This window comes from Lactuca virosa, chromosome 1, assembly GCF_052849685.1.
Source record: "Lactuca virosa cultivar CGN04683 chromosome 1, Lactuca_virosa_CGN04683_v6, whole genome shotgun sequence".
Taxonomy (NCBI): Eukaryota; Viridiplantae; Streptophyta; class Magnoliopsida; order Asterales; family Asteraceae; genus Lactuca; species Lactuca virosa.
Genome location: NC_136426.1, coordinates 16,466,486 through 16,487,614, shown reverse-complemented (window position 1 = coordinate 16,487,614; position 21,129 = coordinate 16,466,486). Strand labels below are relative to the sequence as shown.

The following is a 21,129-nucleotide window of genomic DNA, read 5'->3' as shown; positions in this document are numbered from 1 at the left end:
TGAACCTTACTTTTATATATATATATATATATATATATATATATATATATATATATATATATATATATATATATATATATAAGTGAATATGTAGTTGTTATGTAACTAAGCTTGAGTATAATACCTTTTAAACTACGTAGTTTCAAACAAAACAAATCCAATTTCATTTTCTCTTAATTTTGTTTTAATAGAATACATTGAATTACGTTAAATTATGGAATGAAAAAAGATCAATTATATATCTTTTTATTGCAAAAATAATAATAATAATAATAATAATAATAATAATAATAATAATAATAATAATAATAATAATAATAATAATAATATATCATTAAAGTTTATAGGGAAAGTAAAAAACTAATATTTTTTAACGAATATAACTCAAACGTTTTGTCCTTCAATTGAAAAACTATATCGAATGATTTGTGAAAAGCTTGATTAAGTTATTGCATGTTCTTCTTTTATCTTTTATTCTATTAGTTTTCATTTAAAATTTAATAGGGTTGATTAAATGATCATGACTTTTAATGCTTTAAGTTCTTAGACACAATGAATAAAAAGAACATAAATTCAATCTGTTTAGTAAGTCGCATGATTATGGGAGAATAGTAAAGGAGGTATCATGATTAGTTTGGATATAAATGGATCAAAACTACAGTGTTTGGATAGTTCTATATATAAGTTTAGGTACATAACAGCCACATATTCCATAAATCATATATATATATATATATATATATATATATATATATATATATATATATATATATATATATATATATATATATATATATATATATATATTATTTTTTTTGTTGTCCCAATACGCGCTGGAGCGTTTAAATGGTGGTAGATTCGAAATGAGTGGTTGAGACTAATTATTGCATTCTCAACCTTTTTTTTCTCAAGTGAACCTCTCTCTCTCTCTCTCTCTCTCTCTCTCTCTATATATATATATATATATATATATATATATATATATATATATATATATATATATATATATATATATATCCTCTAATAAACTAAAATCTTTTTGCCACATGTCATACTCTCATTGATTTGGCCACATGTCATTTTGTGGTTATTTTCAATTAAATTTTTTCCACATGGCATTTTGTGGTTTTTTCCATTTTATTAAATTTCATATAATATTTAAATATAATAATTGTAATAAATGTAATAATAAATGCATATCAATTTCAATACTTGACTTTCCTTCTAATTTCAACATTTTTAAATTAAAACTTCATTAGTTTCCTTTGTTTATTTATTTAAATTATTTGTTTAAATTTAAAAGAGAAAAAAAGCACTTTAATTTTAATAATTCAATATTTTCCTAATTTTTCTTATAAATTCAAACTTTTTTAAATGTTTAGAATTTTCATATTTAATTTTTTTTAGAGCATATGGTGTGGGCAACTAGATGTAACACCATTTTGGTGCCACCTCACATGTCACATTACCAATGGTGTTATAACACCAAGTAGGGAAATGGTCACCATGTTGCATCTTTTTATAACACCAACTTTTTTCCATTTTATAATTTATTTTTTATTTTTTTTCGAATTTCTTTTTTTTATTTTAAACAAATATTTTTTAAATAAAACATAATGTTTAAAAATTATAAATAACATATAATAAAAACAATTTTTAAATCCAATGGTCGTGTTGCATGTTCAACTATATGTCATTTCGCCTTCAGCACTCCAAAAGCACGTTTCACATCCTTACGTGCTCCTTCTTGTCTTCTATTAAAAAATTTGTCTCGTTCTTCAACCGGGTGGCGGAATGCCTTCACGAATGTGGAATACTGAGGATATATTCCATCTGTAAGGTAATACCCATATTTGTATTTGTTTCCATTCACCGTGAAAGGAGCATCCGGGGCCTTTCCATTCAAAAGATCGTCAAATATTGGCGACTGATCAAGAACGTTGACGTCGTTGTTGGAACCCACAACCCCAAAAAATGCATGCCAGATCCATAAATCTTGAGAAGCAACAGCCTCTAAAACCAACGAAGGTGATCCGTGATGACCACTTGCGTATTTCCCTTTCCATGCTAGCGGACAATTTTTCCATTTCCAGTGTGTGCAATCAATGTTCCCGATCATTCCGGGAAACCCATGGCGTTCTTCATGTGCCGCATACAATTCTTACAAATCATGCAACGAAGGTTTCCGCAAATACACGTCTCCAAATGTTTCAACAACACCCCTTGACAATGTATACAAACTCTCCCTTGTAGTTCTTTCGGACATTCTCATATAGTCATCCATGGTGTCGGGTGACTCCCCCATAGCCATCAAACGAATAGTTGCAGCACATTCCTGCAACATTGTAAACCCTCGTCTACCTCTAGCATCATATCTCAATTGAAAAAATTCATACCTAAACATAAATTAACTACAGCTGAATAATATAGTACATTTGTTGTAAAATTAAAAAGAAACATGTAGTACATTTGTATTTATTGTATAAAACTGTAGTAAAGAAGCGATACCGGCTTTCCAAGGCGTTGGCGATCCGTAGGAACACATTCCTACTCAAACGAAATCTTCTTTTGAAGTCCTTCGCCCCGTATATACAATTATCCGCAAAGTAATCGCAATATAGATGCTCGTGTCCTTCCTCGCGATTTCTGTTTAACGTCGCACGTCTTGTTAGTAGCGGGGTTGGGTCTGGTTGTAGCTGCTCGTTAGTGTAATAATGATACATCATCCTGAAGAATATATCGTCATCAGAATCATCGGACGAGTCAAAATGATCCATAATTTTTTGAAGATAATTGAGATTATATAGAGAGAAAAAGAGAAGTTATGTGTAAAAAATTGTTTAGATAATAGGTATTTATATAGGAAAAGAATAAATAATTTTAAAGTTTTTTTTTAATTAAGTCAAACGTTTGAATACGGCAACGGTCCAATTTTTTCCCGTTTCACCCGGTGGTAACGGCCACGAAATCCACCGCGACGAGCTGCAACGAGTTGGGGGGGGGGGGGGGTGTTCCCCCCATTATGACCGCGTTTCCGACTTCCACCTCAGCCACATCGTTGCTCGTTGTGTCCCATAACGTCCCGTCTTAAATGAACCCATGTAATACATGGGTCTTATACCTAGTATGTATATATATATATATATATATATATATATATATATATATATATATATATATATATATATATATATATATTAAGAAGTAATTATTTTTCTAGATCCTGTCACTGCAAAATATCTTGAGTACCTAATTTGAAAGAAAGATGTCTTTACGTATGATACGACATCACTTTAAATCAACATAGTTTGTACCAAATTCCTGCATACATTCTCCATTGTCTGATGACAATGGCTCCCACTCAAGTCCAACAATGACATTTGAGATCCTCATTACATTTTGTATGCACAATCGAACAAATTATGAAACAAGCCCGGCAAAAAAGACATGAGCTTTATAGCACGAACTGACGAACATATATATGTGGTGTCACCCTATTTGTCTAAAGGCTTTGGACCCAATAAGCATATACCGCAAAACCATTAACTCAATAAGAACATGAACAAAATTATTCTTTTAACTTTAGTTGTGCTCTTTCTAATCGTTAAAAGGTTGTCTTAATGGTAGGTGTGATATAAATTGATATATTCTTTAGGGCAAATTGTTTTTACACAATATTATTCTTTTATACAAAATTTTGATTTTGACATTTTGTTTTTTTTTTCATTAAATCGCTAAGTTAACAATTTTGTTGCAACTTTAAGCAATCAACCGACTTGTTTCAGGTTTTTAACTTTTTCATCTCCTAATGAGTCAAAAAATATTGATGTAGCTTCCTTATCTGAACCTAATTCGCAAATATTTGAGTTAAATTGAAACTCTTATGTCTATAGTACTCACTTTCCTTTATTTCTTTTTATTTTCTTTTCTTACATCATCACGGTTTTGTGCACGCTTTGAGAGTGGTGTAAAGTAGGGGTGTTCAAAACCGGATATCCGAAAATTCGGATAGTGGATTTTGATATCCGAATCCGTATCTGAAAATTCGGATACGGATTCGGCTACCAAAATCGGATATCCGGTAAACCTAGTTTATTATCAATATCGAATAGGGAAATCTCCAGAAAAGTCCTAAAATTTTACCCTAATTTACGAAAAAGTCCCAAACTAAAATTTGTTTACGAAAAAGCATGAATTACCGGTAAAAATGGCGATTTGACCCCTTTTTTCCGGTTTACCGGTTTTATTACTTACATGTTTCATTAAAGTCTCATTATTTTACCCTAATTTGCGAATAAGTCCCAAAATAAAATTTATTGATGATTTGGTCATTTTCTTCATGTAACATACATTTTATCGGTTTCATTGCTGACTTAGACACCTAGTCATTAAATTAGCTGATAAGATGAATACGATGGGTTATATAATGTCACATTTATTGTAAAATTTGATACCCATCTCATCGGCTCATTTATGACTATGTATCTACGTCAGCAATGAAACCAATAAAATGTGTGTTTCCAAGAAAAAATGGCAGAAAATGAGTTGATGTTTGATGAGATGGATATATTGGGTTACATAAGATTAGATAGACAATTTGATATTTCTTATAAACGTAAAAAATAACGCAGTTGTTGTCAGTTTATGTAATTATTGTAGTCTTCGTTGGATGCATTTTATGTTCCAAAAAGATATACAATACATCAGGATATCAAGTTTTATGCTAAACATAGCATTATATAACTCAACATATCCATCTCATCATCTCATTTAATGACCAGGCGTCCGGGTCAGCAATGAAATCGGTAAAATGTATGTTACATAGAGAAAATGGCCAAATCATCAGTAAATTTTATTTTAGGACTTATTCACAAATTAGGGTAAAATAATGGGACTTTAGTGAAACAGGTAAGTAATAAAACCGGTAAACCGGAAAGTAGGGGTCAAATCGCCATTTTTACCGGTAATTCATGCTTTTTCGTAAACAAAATTTAGTTTGAGACTTTTTCGTAAATTAGGGTAAAATTTTAGAATTTTTCTGGAGATTTCTCTATCGAATATTAATCAAATTAACCATGAATGTTAACCCTTTAGTATTAACCTATCAATTTGTTGACAGTTTATGAAATGGAAACTCAAATTAAACAAATTAAAACCTGTTAAGTATCAATTCAAAACATTGAAACTTATGAACCATTAAGCATTAAGAAAACATTAACTATCAAACTCTATTGTCCACTAGCTTAAAAAATTCTTAAATTAAACACAACACATAAGAAAACACAAAACAAGATTTAAATTAAAACAACATTAATGTTACAAGATTTAAATTAAAACAACATTAATGAACATGGTTTAATCCAAAAGCAACTTCGATTTATGTAATTATCATGACTCGACAAATTAAGATGTAGACATGTAGTTACGGAACCGTGGCATTAAAACAACCAGAGGCTGTCTAGAGTCTAGACCAAATGTCAAATTAAAAAAGTTGAGATCAATAAATACGGAAATACCTAATATTTGAATGAACATGTAACATAAATATTGTAAGAAAATCGGGATAAAATAGCCTTGGAAATTCTGAGAATTGTGGTTTCACTTTCAGATTAAAGTATTTGGGTGGTACTCCCAATCTTTAATCGGATAAGACTCAAAATTGAGAAAACAGAAGAGAGAATGTTCAAGATGTTATGAAGAAGAAGAGTACCAACAACAGATTTCGGATATGATCATATAACCAGAAAAACTTTCAGTCTTAAAATTGCCACATGACAGTTTTATGTCCTAAAACTGTCAAAACGTCATAAACTAACTTAAATTCAGGTCTAGAATATGGATCACAAAACTAGGTATATGGATCATAAACTAACTTAAGCCAGGGCTCTGCCCCTTGGACCCCGCCAGGGGCGCTGCCCCCGGACCCCCGTCGGTTCAGGGGCTTCACCCCTAAATAGCAGTATACTTTCAACAAAAACAAAATTAAACAAATGTGCACTCCGCATCATACCAATTTGTTCAATAATTGTCAAAGTGACATTGATCAACAAATTAACCCCATTACACTTAAATAACATTAGTGATATAAAATCACCAACAAATATGATTGTTAAACTAGAACCAACATCCAATGTCAATTGTAGAAACAAAAACGTTTAAAAAATAGAAGTATGTAATTACATACATAAAGTTTGAAGTGTTTATGGTTATTTTAATGTCATTTAGTATGAGCATTAAGTAATTAATAACTAATTTCCATGGTTGAATAATAAAACTAAAAGTAAAAAAAAAATCGAATTTCGGATATCCAAAATATCCGAAAAATTATAAAATAGCTATCCGAATCCAAATCCGAAAAAGCGAATATCTGAATTTTTGGATAATTTCGGATCGGATTTCGTATTTTTCGGATCGGATACGGATATTTTTGAACACCCCTAGTGTAAAGCAAGGGAATGAAGGTTTCCTTTAGGAGATGTTATTGTTGATAACTTTCGTTGTCTTGCTTACACCACTTTGAGATATAGACCACTTAAGCGACTTTGGGAAGTCATTACACAAAATTGTGATGCTCTAAGAAAAGAAAAGAAGAGTAAATAAGGGAAAATGAGTATTGATCTATGTTAGGGCTCAATTTAAGTCTAATGTTTCCAATTAGGATCATATGTGGAAGTCTCATTAACTTTTTGCCTACTCAGTAAGTGGATTTCATGAAACACCTAAAACAAACCGTCGATTGTTTAAATTTGCAATAACATTGTAAATTTAATAACAAAACACAATGTCAAGAAGACCGTCAGGATGCTACCAAGCTAGGGGTGTAGGGTTCAGCACCTCACTAAAAATGAGAAAAGGACAACGAGCTCTGATGTGGCCCTCCTGGCCGCAATGGAAGCAAACTCGAGTACTCTGCCTGCAATCTCTACCAAAATGACCCTTCTCGCCACACCTATGACATATAAAAGATCAACACCTCCCATCATGAAACTTTCCACACTTTCCACACTTGGATCTCCTTCTCTAAGTTGATCCTGAACCCGGGTCGGCGGACTTGAACCAATTGGCCGCCGACTGATACTGTCCTGAATACATCCCTTCCTCCTTCTGTTGAATCTCCAACTCAATCTCCCTCCTCCTACTCCTTGACTGCATCTCGGTCAAGATTCGGTACCGCTGAGTAGATGATATAAACTCTCGAATCTCCATCTTGAGCATACTCAAGTATCGCAACATTTGTGTCTGCTCTGAAGCGGCATACTCAGGGAAGAAAAGAGTTATCTCCATAGAGATCCTGGTGATCTCCGTCACCGCCTCATCGTCTGTTTGACCAACAGGTATTCATGTGCCAGTTTCTCTCACTCCACAAGAGGAACATACTCAGCGCAAAACATATCCAGAAATTGCTCCTAAGTCACGGCGGCTCGCTTTGCCTGTGAAAATCCCTAAGTCACAAACTCCCACCAATCCTTCGTACCTCAACGAAGAAGATTAAGTGCAAACTTCACCTTCTGTTTCTCGGGACACAAACATGTGAAGAAGAACCCCTCTACATCAGAAATCCGTCTCAAATCGATAATTGGGTCCCTGTCATCTCTGAACTCCGGAGGATTCGTATAACTGAACTCTCAACATTGCATCTCCCCGCCTCTCTGAGATCCTGCAATGGCAACGGCTGATGTGGCTACGACAGTGGCTACCTGCATGAGGATGACATAGCGTCGGTCAAAATCCTCGATCAGCACGGTCTTGACCAACCCAAATAAATCCGAAATCACCTCTCTGATTGCCAAGGCCACTTTGGCGACAATGATCCCACGAATCTCCTCCTCATCTAGACCTGCTCTCAGAGTGCCACCATCACCCAATCCTGAGCATCCAATAGCCGCCATACTGAAAATATACCATGAAAAGATCAAACATCAAAACACTTTGCTTAACACACCAGGCCACCCTCCTATTAGTTCCTTAGTAGCCTCGAGGTTCCTCCTGAATCTCATATGGATCATGTGATTTCAGTAGTACAGGCCCATACTACCTTCCACACCTATCCGAGGTCGATTCAGAATTCATCCCAAGGTCCTAATTCACTACACAAGACCACTCATCGGTGTGCTAACACCTACTTCTCCTACGAGCTACAACTAACTTCCTAGGCACTCTTCCTAGGATTATCTTCGCTTCCGCACCACTGGTTGCTTTTTTGCATGCTTGTTGTACACAATACGAGGTCAGATAGACTGTCGAATAATCGACTCTTCCCTAAGTCCACAACCAAACATGGAATAGGAAATAAGGCTATTCGATCATTCTAAGGCTATTTAATCCCGACCATATACAACTATACAACACACACGCAGCAATCACACAATCAAATCAGGCACTTCTATCTAACAGTCCCTATAAGAACCTTAGATTATCCACTAGCATGATTTTCTAGCAATTCATATATCAACAAGTTCAAATTCAACACAAATAACAAGTACAGGTATTTTGGGAACCACTCTCCTATTCGGGCTCTGGTTGACTGTACACACCGCATCTTCCTGTAAAACCAAAGTTAAGTCAAGGCCCACGTTCCCGATCTCAATCCAACAATCAAACAAGAACATGACAAGAGACCAAGCACATGTCCCTAACTCAACCCTTTTTATAAATTCTTTTTCAAAAACATTTTGTGAAAATTCTCGGATCCCAGTTTGAGTTTGGATTCACATAAGTGTTCCTCCAGTTCGCTCAAACCAGGGCTCTGATACCAACTTGTAACGTCCCATTTTCACAACCAAAAATTTTCATTATTATTAAGGTAAAACTTCCCAATTATAAATCCATTTTAAGAAACCCATTTTTTTCCGAATTACATATCGAAAATCAAAGTAATATAAATAACGCGAAATTGTCAATGCTACTGATACATGTGTATAGTTTCGCCTTCACCTTCCCACGATCATCGAATAGAACGTGAAAAATAAACAACTGGGTAAGAACAAAGCTTAATGAGTTTCCCCAAAATACCACACACAACCAAACAAATATACATATTACATGTCGGGTTCAGAACCTCCCAGTTGGATTACCCTGGCCCACAACCTCCCGATTGGATTGCCATATATGCAACGGGTCCAATCGGTCTTCGGAGTGGAATACCTCGGGTTTATTGGCCTGCCGCCTCAACCCAACCGTTCTTCCCAAGCTTCCATGCCTACGGCTTACAGTCATCCCACACATGGTATCTTGGCCTACAGCACACAATAGGACCGCCTCAACTTCATTAACTACCATATTTCGACATATAAACAATCAAGGATCAAGTAGGCATATAATACAAGCAATTATAAATCATACAACTCACTACCGCCTACTAGATCTCTCACAGTACACTGCTCTGCTACCAGCTAACCTCCATGGAATGTGTAACCATAAGTAACCAGAGGTGAGATAGCCACCCGAACAGATGATCCTACTCTAGAGCCACAACCATACAAGGAACTGGCAAGAAATCTTGAATCTATAGTTCTCAGGCTATCCTACATGACTACATACAGCACTTAGGGCACTTCAATAGACAATAACCAACCTATTGGTACTCTAACCAGCATACCACTACTGCTGCACCCTACCATGCCAGGGCTTATGACCTTTAGAGGGCGGATTTGGGTGCCTTATACGGGCGGAGCACGTAGCATACTAATGTAAGAGGCGCACAGATCGAGATTTTCGATCCATCCTGGGGCCACTAAGATGTATTTGGACCTGAAGAGAGATTACCGATGGCCTTGCATGAAGAGGGATGTTGTGTGGGTAGTCGAGAGGTGCTGGACATGCCGCCGGGTCAAGGCAGAGCATCAGCGTACACACGGTCCATTGCAGCCTATGGAGATCCCCTAGTGGAAGTGGGAACAGATCTTTATTGACTTCATCACCAAGTTACCGAGGACTGCGCGTGGAGTTGACGCGATTTGGGTGATTGTGGACCGATTGACGAAGAGTGCTCATTTTCTTGCTATTAATGAGAGCTCCTCTGCTGAGAAATTGGCCGAGATTGATGTGAGAGAGGTGGTATCTCGGCACAGGTTGCCGATCTCGATTGTGTCAGATCGGGATGTGCGTTTTACTTACAGGTTCTGGAAGAAGTTTCATGAGGAGTTAGGTACGCGACTGCACTTCAGTACAGCCTACCACCCATAGACAGATGGGCAGAGTGAGCGGACGATCCAGACTGTCGAAGACATGCTTCGAGCATGTGTCATGGATTTCGGTGGGAGTTAGGATACATACCTGCCTTTGGCTGAGTTTTCTTACAACAACAGCCACCATTCGAGTATTGGTATGCCTCCCTTTGAGCTTTTATACGGGAGGAGGTGTCGGACTCCTATTTGTTGGGGAGAGGTGGGACAGAGAGTGATGGGCATCACTGAGATAGTGCTCAAGACGACCGAGCAGATTCAGCAGGTCAGGCAGAGGTTACTGACGGCCCAGAGTCGCCAGAAGAGTTACGCAGATAGGCGACGATCCGAGCTCGAGTTTCAGGTTGGAGACTTTGTCCATCTGAAGGTATCCCCTTGGAAAGGGGTAATCCGATTCAGGAAACGGGGCAAGCTTGGGCCCTGATACATCGGTCCTTTTAGGGTGACCGCCAGAGTGGGTAGGGTAGCGTATCGTTTGGAGCTACCTGCAGAGTTGAGTCAGATCCATAACACCTTCCACGTATCCCAGTTGAAGAAGTGTGTAACCGACGAAACGGCAGTGGTACCGCTGGAAGACATTCAGGTAGATGCGAGCCTGAATTATATTGAGAGGTCGACCGCGATCTTGGATCGAAAGGTGAAAGTTCTGAGGAACAAGGAAGTGCCCATGGTTCAGGTCCAGTGGCAGCATCGGAGAGGGTCCGATTTGACTTGGGAGCCGGAGTCAGAGATGCGGGAGCAGCATCCAGAGTTGTTTGTGGAGCATGACTTCGAGGATGAAGTATGATTCTAGTGGGGGAGAATTGTAACATCCGGATTCCCAGGTATGTTATTTTAAGTATTTATTTTAAGGTTCATTGACCTACTCGACAAGTTGGTGCTATAACTCGCCAAGAAGAGACGGGATGGCCACGTGGGTTCAATGATCTACTCGACGAGTCCGGGAGTAGACTCGTCGAGTAGGCGCTGGGAGTGAAAACCCTAGATCCCCGGGTTTGAGACTTATTTAAAAGCACTTATAGCCTCATTTGCGGCCACACCTCACTGAGAAGAAACCTTAATCGCCCCCTTAAGCTTGTGAGAGAAGTTTTGAGCCTTAGTTGAGATTTGTGAGTGCATTTTGGTAGAGGAAAGGAAGATTCCAAGCAAGGATTGTGAAGACGCTGATAGATCTACTGCTTATACGTCCAAGTCTATGACCCATTTAGACCATGTTCTTGGCTTTTCATGCACTAAAATGCCATGCATGGACGTAAAGTCTATGACCTTACGTGATAAATGAGCCCTGAGAGTATGGATCTGGAGTTTGGGAAGGACTAATACCTTAAAGTCGTCTGAATACAAGTTGAGTCTGAATGGACTCGCCGAGTTGTTGAACCAACTCGGCGAGTAGATTAGGGTTTGTCCCGATCAAGCTTTACCATGTGACGGCCCGGCGAGTCAGGGGTTAACTCGACGAGCTGGATCTTCATGAGATTCCTGAGAACGATGGGACTCGACGAGTCGCGCAAGTGCACTCGGTGAGTCTGGTCAATTTGGGTTGTTGATTGGAATTGACTTTTGTTGACATTAGGGTTGGCCAAATGAGTAATGGAGGTCAGGGAAGGGTAAGATGGTCTTTTACCCATTTCGAGGGTTAAGAGTGTAAGAGAGACCAATGAGTGGTGTAGTCGAGTATGAGGAGGGTATTAATTAGAGATATTATCCTTGTGTTAGGCGGAGGCTAGATCGAGGATTCCCGAGCACGAGGCTTTTACTTACTAGCTTACGAGGTGAGTCTTCTCACTACACATACCTAGAGTGGTAACCAAAGCTGTGTGATAGAGTATCTTATATGTTATTTGTGTACTGTGATATACTGCATTATTTCTATGTGATTATTGTTAGGTATTATTCAGAGTTTACAGAGTTAGGACCAGAGGGTCCACAGAGTTAGGACCATAGGGTCCACAGAGTTAGGGCCGGAAGGTCCACCAGAGTTGTGGGACTGGAAGGTCCCACTGAGACACACTGACCAGAGGGTCAAATAGAGTTATAGCCTCGAGTGGCTAATTGTTGTATGTGGTATTTTAGGGAACTCACTAAGCTTCGTGCTTACCGTGTTATGTGTTAAGTGTTTCAGGTACCTCAAAGGATCGCGGGAAGGCACCGGCATGATTGTACACATCTATTTGAGATTTTATTGAGGATTCCGGGATTTGACTTTTGTCATGCATTTATGTTGACTTGAGACACTTATGATTTTTATGATATATAATATATGAGTTTTATGTGATTTAAAAATGAAAAAAAATTGTTTGAAAATTTACGTCGTTACAAGTTGGTATCAGAGCCTTGGTTTGAGGGATTCGGACGCACCTTCGGATAAGTCTGGACTCAAACTGAGGATTTGAGAAAAAATTTCCAAGAGAAACGATTTTTCTAAAAACGAGCAAGAGTTCTAAGAGAAAAACGAGAAAGAGCGATGTGTACAATCAGCCAGAGCCCGAACGGTGATTTCCCAAAATACCCTTACTTTCTGTGTTATGAGATATTTATGAGATATTATGAGATATATTATGCATGCTAGAGAGTAGGCTAGGTACTTCATATTTTAGGACTAGAGTAGCCTAAATTGTGATGCCTTAGCCTAGGAGTTTCTGCTACCTGTGATTTGTTTGAGAACGAGTATGTAGCGGGAATTAGCTTATGAGAGTAGTTTGGGTTCGGCGAGATATAGAGTACTTGCTATCTGGAATCCTAGGAGGAGGACTTGGGGTGATTATCGATGCGGTGTGGAAGGTAGTATTGGGCCCGTACTATTAGAAGCACCGGGTCGGTGAGCAGTCCAAGTAAGAATCCTTGGGATGCCAGGGAACAAGTAGGGGGAGTGATCGAGTGTGAGTATACTCGAGCGAGTCTCTGATTATTTTGTGTTGTATTTCAGAGACATCATGGTGGGTACGCGCCACAACCCAGGGGGCAGTGGTACAAGTGGTACCAGTGACGATGAGATTCGGAGGATGATTCATGACGAGGTAGCCGCAGCCATCCGAGCAGAGATTCCCGAGATGTTTGGGTCTATCAAGACCACCCTGATTGAGACATTTGATGAGCGATACGTTGCTGTCACTCAGGCTGTTGCTGCTGCCGCCACCGCATCTATCGCTGCTGCTAGGCCACAGGGAGGTGACTCGTTGTTGTTCCGGGAGTTCAGCAACACAAAGCCACCAGAGTTTGATAGGACGTAGGATCCGATTACTGCTATGAGATGGATTTCTGATATCGAGGGGTGTTTCTACACTTGTTCTTGTCCAGAGCACTTGAGGGTACGGTTCGCACTGAACCAACTTTGCTTGGGAGCGAAGGATTGGTGGAAGTTTGTGACAGCTCATTTAACTCCTGCAGAGCACACCGCCGTGACTTGGGAGAGTTTCACTACGATGTTCAGAGATGAGTATGTTCCCCCGGTAGAGAGGGAACGGTTGGCCCAGGAGTTCCTGTCCCCCAAGCAGAGGACAGAGTCTGTGACAGTGATTACTAGGATGTTCCATGAGAGGGCGTTGTTCTGCCCTAAGCACGTATCTACCGAGCAGGCACGTATGAGTCGGTATTTGAGCATTCTGAGGAGGGATATTCGCGAGTTCGTGGCGAACTCGTTGTTGGATAAGGTGTCTAAGTCCATAACTATTTCTGGTATGTACTTGACCCGACCCGGCATGGTCCATTTGGGTTGCATGGCACCATGCAATTGGATAAACTAAAATGAGAGAAATAACACTTATGGTTTATTAATATATTATAAGTTCTAATATATTAATGATATTATTTAATTAGTTTGATCAAGAATTAATTTAGAATTAATTAAGTGATCAAAAGATAATTAATTAAATATATGGGTAGATTATGTAAATCTTCCATATCTTATATAGTGGGCTAAGAGGCTCCATGGATTATCAAGTTGGGTTCCACCCATAGGATGCTCCATGGGAGTTACAAACCCATGGGTCATGGAAACGAAGAGTCATGACACATTAGGGTTTACATGGTGTAACCCTAGATGTCTCAACACTATATAAGAAACCCATTCTCCACCAAAATTGGCGACACATAAGAAACAAGAGGGCTAGAGCCGATTTTGCAAGTGTAAGATTCTCTCAAAGTTTACTCCTTTGCATTTGGTGTTGTGTGAAGCATTTGAGGCATCACACTTGGGGTGCTAGGCTCACAAGGTTTCAAGGATCATAATCAACAACAAGGTAAGTTATTCTATCTTTCATTCAAGTTAAAAATGTTCCCCATGTATGCTAGATAGGAATATAACCTTGGAATTCAACTTTGCATGATTATTAGACAAACATAGATCCAAGGCTATTAGGGTTGCATGTACACTTAGGAAGTGTTAGAATGCTCAAAACTCATCAGTGGTATCAGAGCCTAGGTTTGTTTGTTGTTGTTTTTTTTGTGTGCAAACAGCTTGAAAAAAAAATCGTTTTTCTGTTTTCTGCTCGTATGAAAGTTTGCACATTTGTTGCTGGAAATGGACTAGAAACATTACCCTAAACTGTTTTGATGTTTTAAAGCTTGTTTTAGATGGTGTAATGTTTATGCTAATCCATTTACAATGGCAATTATTAAAATTACAAGTTTTTTTTAAGTGTAATTTTTTATTCTTGAAAGTGTTCATATTCATGTTCTTGAACTTATGAAGATTAGATGATCATAGGAATTGTTTGTAACCTTCATGGTACTTTAATTCATGATCATAATGTGTTTTAATGGAGTCCATAACTTGTCCTCAAGTTATGGAAAACCAAAAGTCTCACTTTTATTAAAGCCATTAAAAGAACACAAGAGTTATAAAAATGAAGAGTCTTCATTTTTATTACTCAATTAATTCATAAGTTATAAGAAATGAAAAGTTTTGGAAGTTTACAAAACTTGCCCTCAAGTTTTGGAACATGTAAAGTCTTGATTAAAACTTTAGTTCCAACCCTTAGAATTTTAAAAGTTAAAATTCAACCCTTATACTTTATAATATTATAAGTTACTAATATATATATGTATAACGTCAAGTCGTCTTACCGCTAGTACGCCTCATTCACGAAGCCGGTCTATAAGGGGGGTATAAGGTTGTTGCCTATAAAATGGCAACTTAATGGGTGTCCACTCTCACCCACCGCTTCCTTGATCGGTGGAGGGTCGTTAGCCGAACGGGTAAGACAAGGACTTATAAATTCTCATTAAAAGTATGATGAATATTATAAAGTAACTAAATGCTTTTATTAAATTCCCAATCTTAGTTACTTTAGGAAAATGTGAATAAGGTGCTAATCCATGAAATTACACTTTACACTTTGTTTAAGTCGTTGGTGGAGCGTGTGTGGTTAACCGGCACACTAACTTGGACTTAACAAGGTAGGTAAAGGGTGACTTAAGGTTTACCATAGCATCGGTGGAGCGTGTGTGGTTTACCGGCACATCGATTGAGTGATAAACCTTGAGGGTACCAAGTGATTTGCATGGTTACTTCACACCTCGTTTTGTGATCCTCGGTATCCCAGTCACAAAACTTGGAGGGCACACTCGAGATTGAAACATGCCTTTGAAAAGTTCATTGAATCTCAAAAGAATCTAGGAATTTCTAAGAACCAATTAAAAACCTAATATTTATATTTCGTTTTTCATGGTGGAAATTGGTGAATCGTCATTCACCTACCTTTCAAATATGTTATATCTTGGATTACGGCATACCTCTTCTAAGTTATAATATATTTTGATTGGATCCTAGCCTTAATATTACATTTGGGTGTTTTATTAAGGACTCTCTTAATATCTAAACTAATCTTGTTCTCTTCTTTCAGATGTCTTCAAACAATGCTGCTTCTGGCTCTAATCCTAATGGCTCCTTTACCCTTATGAACTTGTGTGGGAAAGTCACTTTTGATGGATCCAACTTCAATGAATGGATCAGAAACATCAGGATGATTACCCGCTACGAGGACAAAGAATATGTCCTTGACAAGGAGCTTAAGGAGATTGATGAGACCACTGCAACTCCCCAGGAGATCGCTGACTTCCGGGCACATGAAAGGGATGCTACAAAAGTGGCATGCATCATGTTGGCCACCATGACAGCGGAACTCCAAAAGTCCTATGAGGACTTCTACCCTTTTGAAATGCACCAAGATCTGATGGAAAGATACCATCAAAGTGCATGACAAGAGAGGTATGAAATCATATGCTCTATCATAACAACCATGATGAAGGACGGGGAATCCGTTACGAGCCACATGCAGAAAATGCAAAGGTATGTGGATCGGTTGTTGAAGCTTAATGTGAACTTCCCTGAGGAGCTTGCAATAGATATCATTTTGCACTCCTTACCATCGTGCTATGATCAATTCCGCATGACATATCACATGAATAAGGAAGAGGTCACACTCAGCAAACTTCAGGGACTCCTCAAGACCGCAGAAACAGGTCTTAAGGGTAAGTCGGTTGTTAACACTCCTACTCCAAACTCCGCCCCGGTTTTGGCAATCGGGAAAGGTAGAGGGAAGAAGAGGAAGAGCTCTTCAAAGGGTACCAAGGCTAGGACCCTTGATGGCTCTTCTTCAAGTGGAACCAAGAAAGGTTTTGTCACTCCTTCTTCTGACCCTAAAGAGGCTGAATGCTTCTATTGCCATGAAAAGTCACATTGGAAGCGGAACTGCCCAAAGTACCAGCAAGATGTGAAGGATGGGAAAGTTAAACCCAACCATGCAGGTATTTACACTATCTTATCTAATAACTCACCCCATTCTAACTCTTCGGTCCTTGATACCGGTTGTGGTATTCATATCTGTTCTGATTTGCAGGGACTAAGAAGAAGTGAGAATGTGGAGCATGGAAGAATAAACTTAATCATGGGGAATAGGAAAGCTTTACCTGTCACCAAGATTGGAGTTTATACTTTATCGCTAAGTAGTGGGTTTAGTTTAGATTTGAATAAATGTTGTTATTCGCCAGAAATGGAAAGAAATACTATTTCCTTTCATGCATTGTATAAACAAGGTTTCACATTTTCATTTGATAATGAAGTTGGTTCGATTAATGCTTTCTTTAATAATGTTCTTTATTTTAAAGCATTACCTTGTGATGGTGTGTATGAAACTGTATCTGTGGTTGATAACTTAGGAAATAATGTATTGTGTATTGATTCTGTTAATGATAATAACTTGGATAAAGCATCATTATGGCATTGTCGTCTTGGACATATAAGCAAGAAACGCATAGGCCAACTCCAAAAGGATGGAGTATTGGAGTCATTTGACCTAAAGTCAGATGATAGTTGCGAATCATGCTTACTTGGAAAAATGACAAAGTCACCCTTCACAGGTTCTTGTGAGAGGGGTGAAGGTTTGTTGGATCTTATACACACGGATGTGTGTGGGCCCTTCAAACATGCCACAAGGGATGCTAATCGTTATTATTTGACTTTTACTGATGATTACAGTAGATATGGATATGTCTACTTAATCAAGCATAAGTCAGAGACTTTTGAGAGGTTTAAAGAGTTTAAACAGGAAGTCGAGAATCAATTGGGCAGGAACATTAAGATGCTTCGATCCGATCGAGGTGGTGAGTATCTTAGTTCAGAGTTCCTCGACTATCTTACGGAATGTGGGATTGTCTCACAATTGACACCTCCCAGGACACCGCAGTTGAATGGTGTAGCTGAGAGGCGTAATCGAACCTTGTTGGATATGGTCCGTTCCATGATGGGTCGAGCTTCGCTTTGGGGGTATGCCTTAGAGACTGCCGCCCATATCCTTAATCTAGTTCCCACAAAGAAAGTTGCCAAAACTCCTCATGAGATGTGGACTGGTAAAGTACCCAAACTAGACCACATTAAGATTTGGGGTTGCGAGGCTTTCGTGAGATGCGAGACTCATGATAAGCTCGAACCTCGAAGTGAGAGGTGTATTTTCATCGGCTACCCACAAAAATCCTTTGGTTACCTCTTCTACAGACCTAGTGAGAATGTGGTCTTTGTAGCTAGGAGGGCTTTCTTTCGAGAGAGAGAGTTCATAAGCCAAGGAGACAGTGGGAGGCAAGTTGACCTTGAAGAAATTCAAGAGTCAAGTGGTGAAGGAACTTCAAACCCTAGCACTCAACTTGAGGAGGAAACTCCAGTTGAGCCAATTGACAAGTCTGTACCTCTGAGGCGTTCCACAAGGGTTAGGAATGCACCTGAGCATTACTATGGATTCCATATTACTGCGGAAGGTGATACACTTATTAGTGATGAGACACTGATAGGTCTGGATGAACCTAACAGTTACGCGGAAGCCATGGCAGGCCCTGAGTCAGCCAAGTGGAAAGAGGCAATGGACAGCGAGATACAGTCCATGTATGACAATCAAGTTTGGAACTTGGTTGAGAATGTACCGGGTCGTAAGACTATAGGGTGCAAATGGATCTTCAAGAAGAAGACCGACATGGATGGTAATGTACACACTTATAAGGCACGACTGGTTGCAAAGGGTTTCTCACAAACTCCGGGAGTTGATTATGATGAGACCTTTTCTCCAGTGGCCAAGATTAAGTCTATTAGGGTTCTGTTAGCCATAGCTGCATTTCATGACTATGAAATATGGCAAATGGATGTCAAAACCGCTTTCCTTAATGGAAAGTTGGCTGAGGATGTTTACATGAGTCAGCCAGAGGGTTTTGTCAATACAGAGTACCCTAATAAAGTGTGTAAGCTTGAGAAATCCATTTATAGGTTAAAGCAAGCACCTCGCAGATGGAATCTTTGCTTTGATGAGAAAGTCAAAGAATTTGGCTTTTCTAGGAGTGAAGATGAATCTTGTGTATATGTCAAGGCTAGTGGGAGTATAGTTAGCTTTTTGGTATTGTATGTGGATGACATACTACTCATAGGAAATGACATCCCAACTCTGCAGGAAGTTAAGTCCTGGCTTGGGAAGTGTTTCTCTATGAAGGACCTAGGAGAAGCTGCCTATATTCTAGGGATAAGGATCTTGAGAGACCGGAGTAAAAGACTAATTGGACTTAGTCAGAGTACCTACTTGGATAAGGTGCTGAAGAGATTCGGCATGCAGGACTCCAAGAAAGGAGAGTTACCCATCCAGAGTAATGCCAGATTGAGTAAGACACAAAGCCCTAGTACTGAGGCTGAGATAGCATAAATGAGTCGAATACCTTATGCTTCGGCTGTAGGATCGATCATGTATGTTATGACGTGTACTCGACCTGATGTAGCCTTTGCTTTGAGCATGGTTAGGAGGTATCAGGGGAACCCTGGCAAGGCACACTGGACTGCGGTAAAGAATATCCTCAAGTACCTACGGAGGACTAAGGACTGGGTCCTTACCCTCGGTGGGAGTGAAGACTTGAGAGTTGTAGGGTATAGTGATGCTAGCTTTCAGACTGACAGGGATAATTTCCGCTCTCAGTCAGGCTGGGTCTTTACCTTAAATGGAGGAGCAATTTCTTGGAAGAGTTCCAAGCAAGATACAGTGGCTGATTCAACTTGCGAATCAGAGTATATAGCAGCTAGCGAGGCAGCAAAGGAGGCGATATGGCTGAAGAACTTCATTGGAGACCTTGGAGTTGTACCAGCTATTAAAGAGCCAATGGAAATTTTCTGTGATAGTGAAAGTGCAGTTGCCTTAGCCAAGGAACCAAGGGATCACGGGAGATCCAGACACATCGACAGAAAATACCATTTCATCAGACATCGAATAGAAGAAGGACTCCTCGTGGCAAAGAGGGTATCATCGGATGAGAATCCAGCAGATCCCCTCACGAAGGGACTGACTCAGGTTAAGCATCTCCAGCATGCTCGGAGCATAGGGCTGAAGGATGATATTAGATTTAGTAGTTAGATAACCTTGAAATTTTTAAAGTCTAATTGACATTAGATGATGAATAAAAGGTGTTTTATTTATGAGTAAAGTGTTTCTATCTCTTGTCGATCTTTTACTATATTTCTTTTGCATGTTTTGACTTCCAGAATAATTATGTTTGGTATATCATATTATTCGAACCTCCACAGTCGGTCATATGTCGGAAGTAGGTATGAATCAAGACTGTCATGATTGGTTGTAGAGGTCTAAGTTGTTGGACATGGCTACAACACTCATGAGTGCTCATAAGTTCTGAGCATTGGACTCAACCTACGCTCACTGGAATCACTTCATGGAATTTATCTCGAGTGATCGTGAGACGGTAATATCATATAAGTCTTCAAACCTAGAGATATGATTTGTTACTTATGAGTTGGTTATGCATTGATTGTACGTTAACGCATTGGTAACTCGATGTTATAAAACGTGCTTTTATGTATAATTCAATGAGTGGTAGAACAAACATATGAGTCGAAGTTTATCTGTTCCTTCTTGGATTAGAAGCTGATATATGGGCCCCTCGATGATTTTGTTTTGACCTATGTACCGGGCCCGGTCAGAACTAAGTTGATGTGTTCAATTAAGTTCTTTGTCAAACAAATCGGAAATCGGGAAACAAACTGTTGGACAATAAGTAAGACATTGTTCCATGTATTTGTCCGGCTGATATCTAGAACAGAGGATTATATGATCACTTATCTTAAATGGCGTATCATCATCTTCTCAGTTCCGAGAGACCTTGAAAGAGCTACGATTGCCGATCGGTTCCTGAAGTATTGCAGTTATAGTTATTAGACTTATCCAAGTGGGAGACTGTTGGATAAGGTGTCTAAGTCTATAACTATTTCTGGTATGTACTTGACCCGACCCGGCATGGTCCATTTGGGTTGCATGGCACCATGCAATTGGATAAACTAAAATGAGAGAAATAACACTTATGGTTTATTAATATATTATAAGTTCTAATATATTAATAATATTATTTAATTAGTTTGATCAAGAATTAATTTAGAATTAATTAAGTGATCAAAAGATAACTAATTAAATAT

General features: G+C 38.7%; 1 protein-coding gene across 1 annotated transcript; it reads right to left on the bottom strand.

Moving 5' to 3' along the window:
* Positions 1 to 1,693: 1,693 nt before the first annotated feature.
* Positions 1,694 to 2,119, bottom strand: LOC145111669 (uncharacterized). Its single transcript, XM_079047928.1, has one exon. It carries the CDS (start codon positions 2,117 to 2,119, stop codon positions 1,694 to 1,696), a length of 426 nt encoding a protein of 141 aa, XP_078904054.1.
* Between the last annotated feature and the right edge of the window lie 19,010 nt (positions 2,120 to 21,129).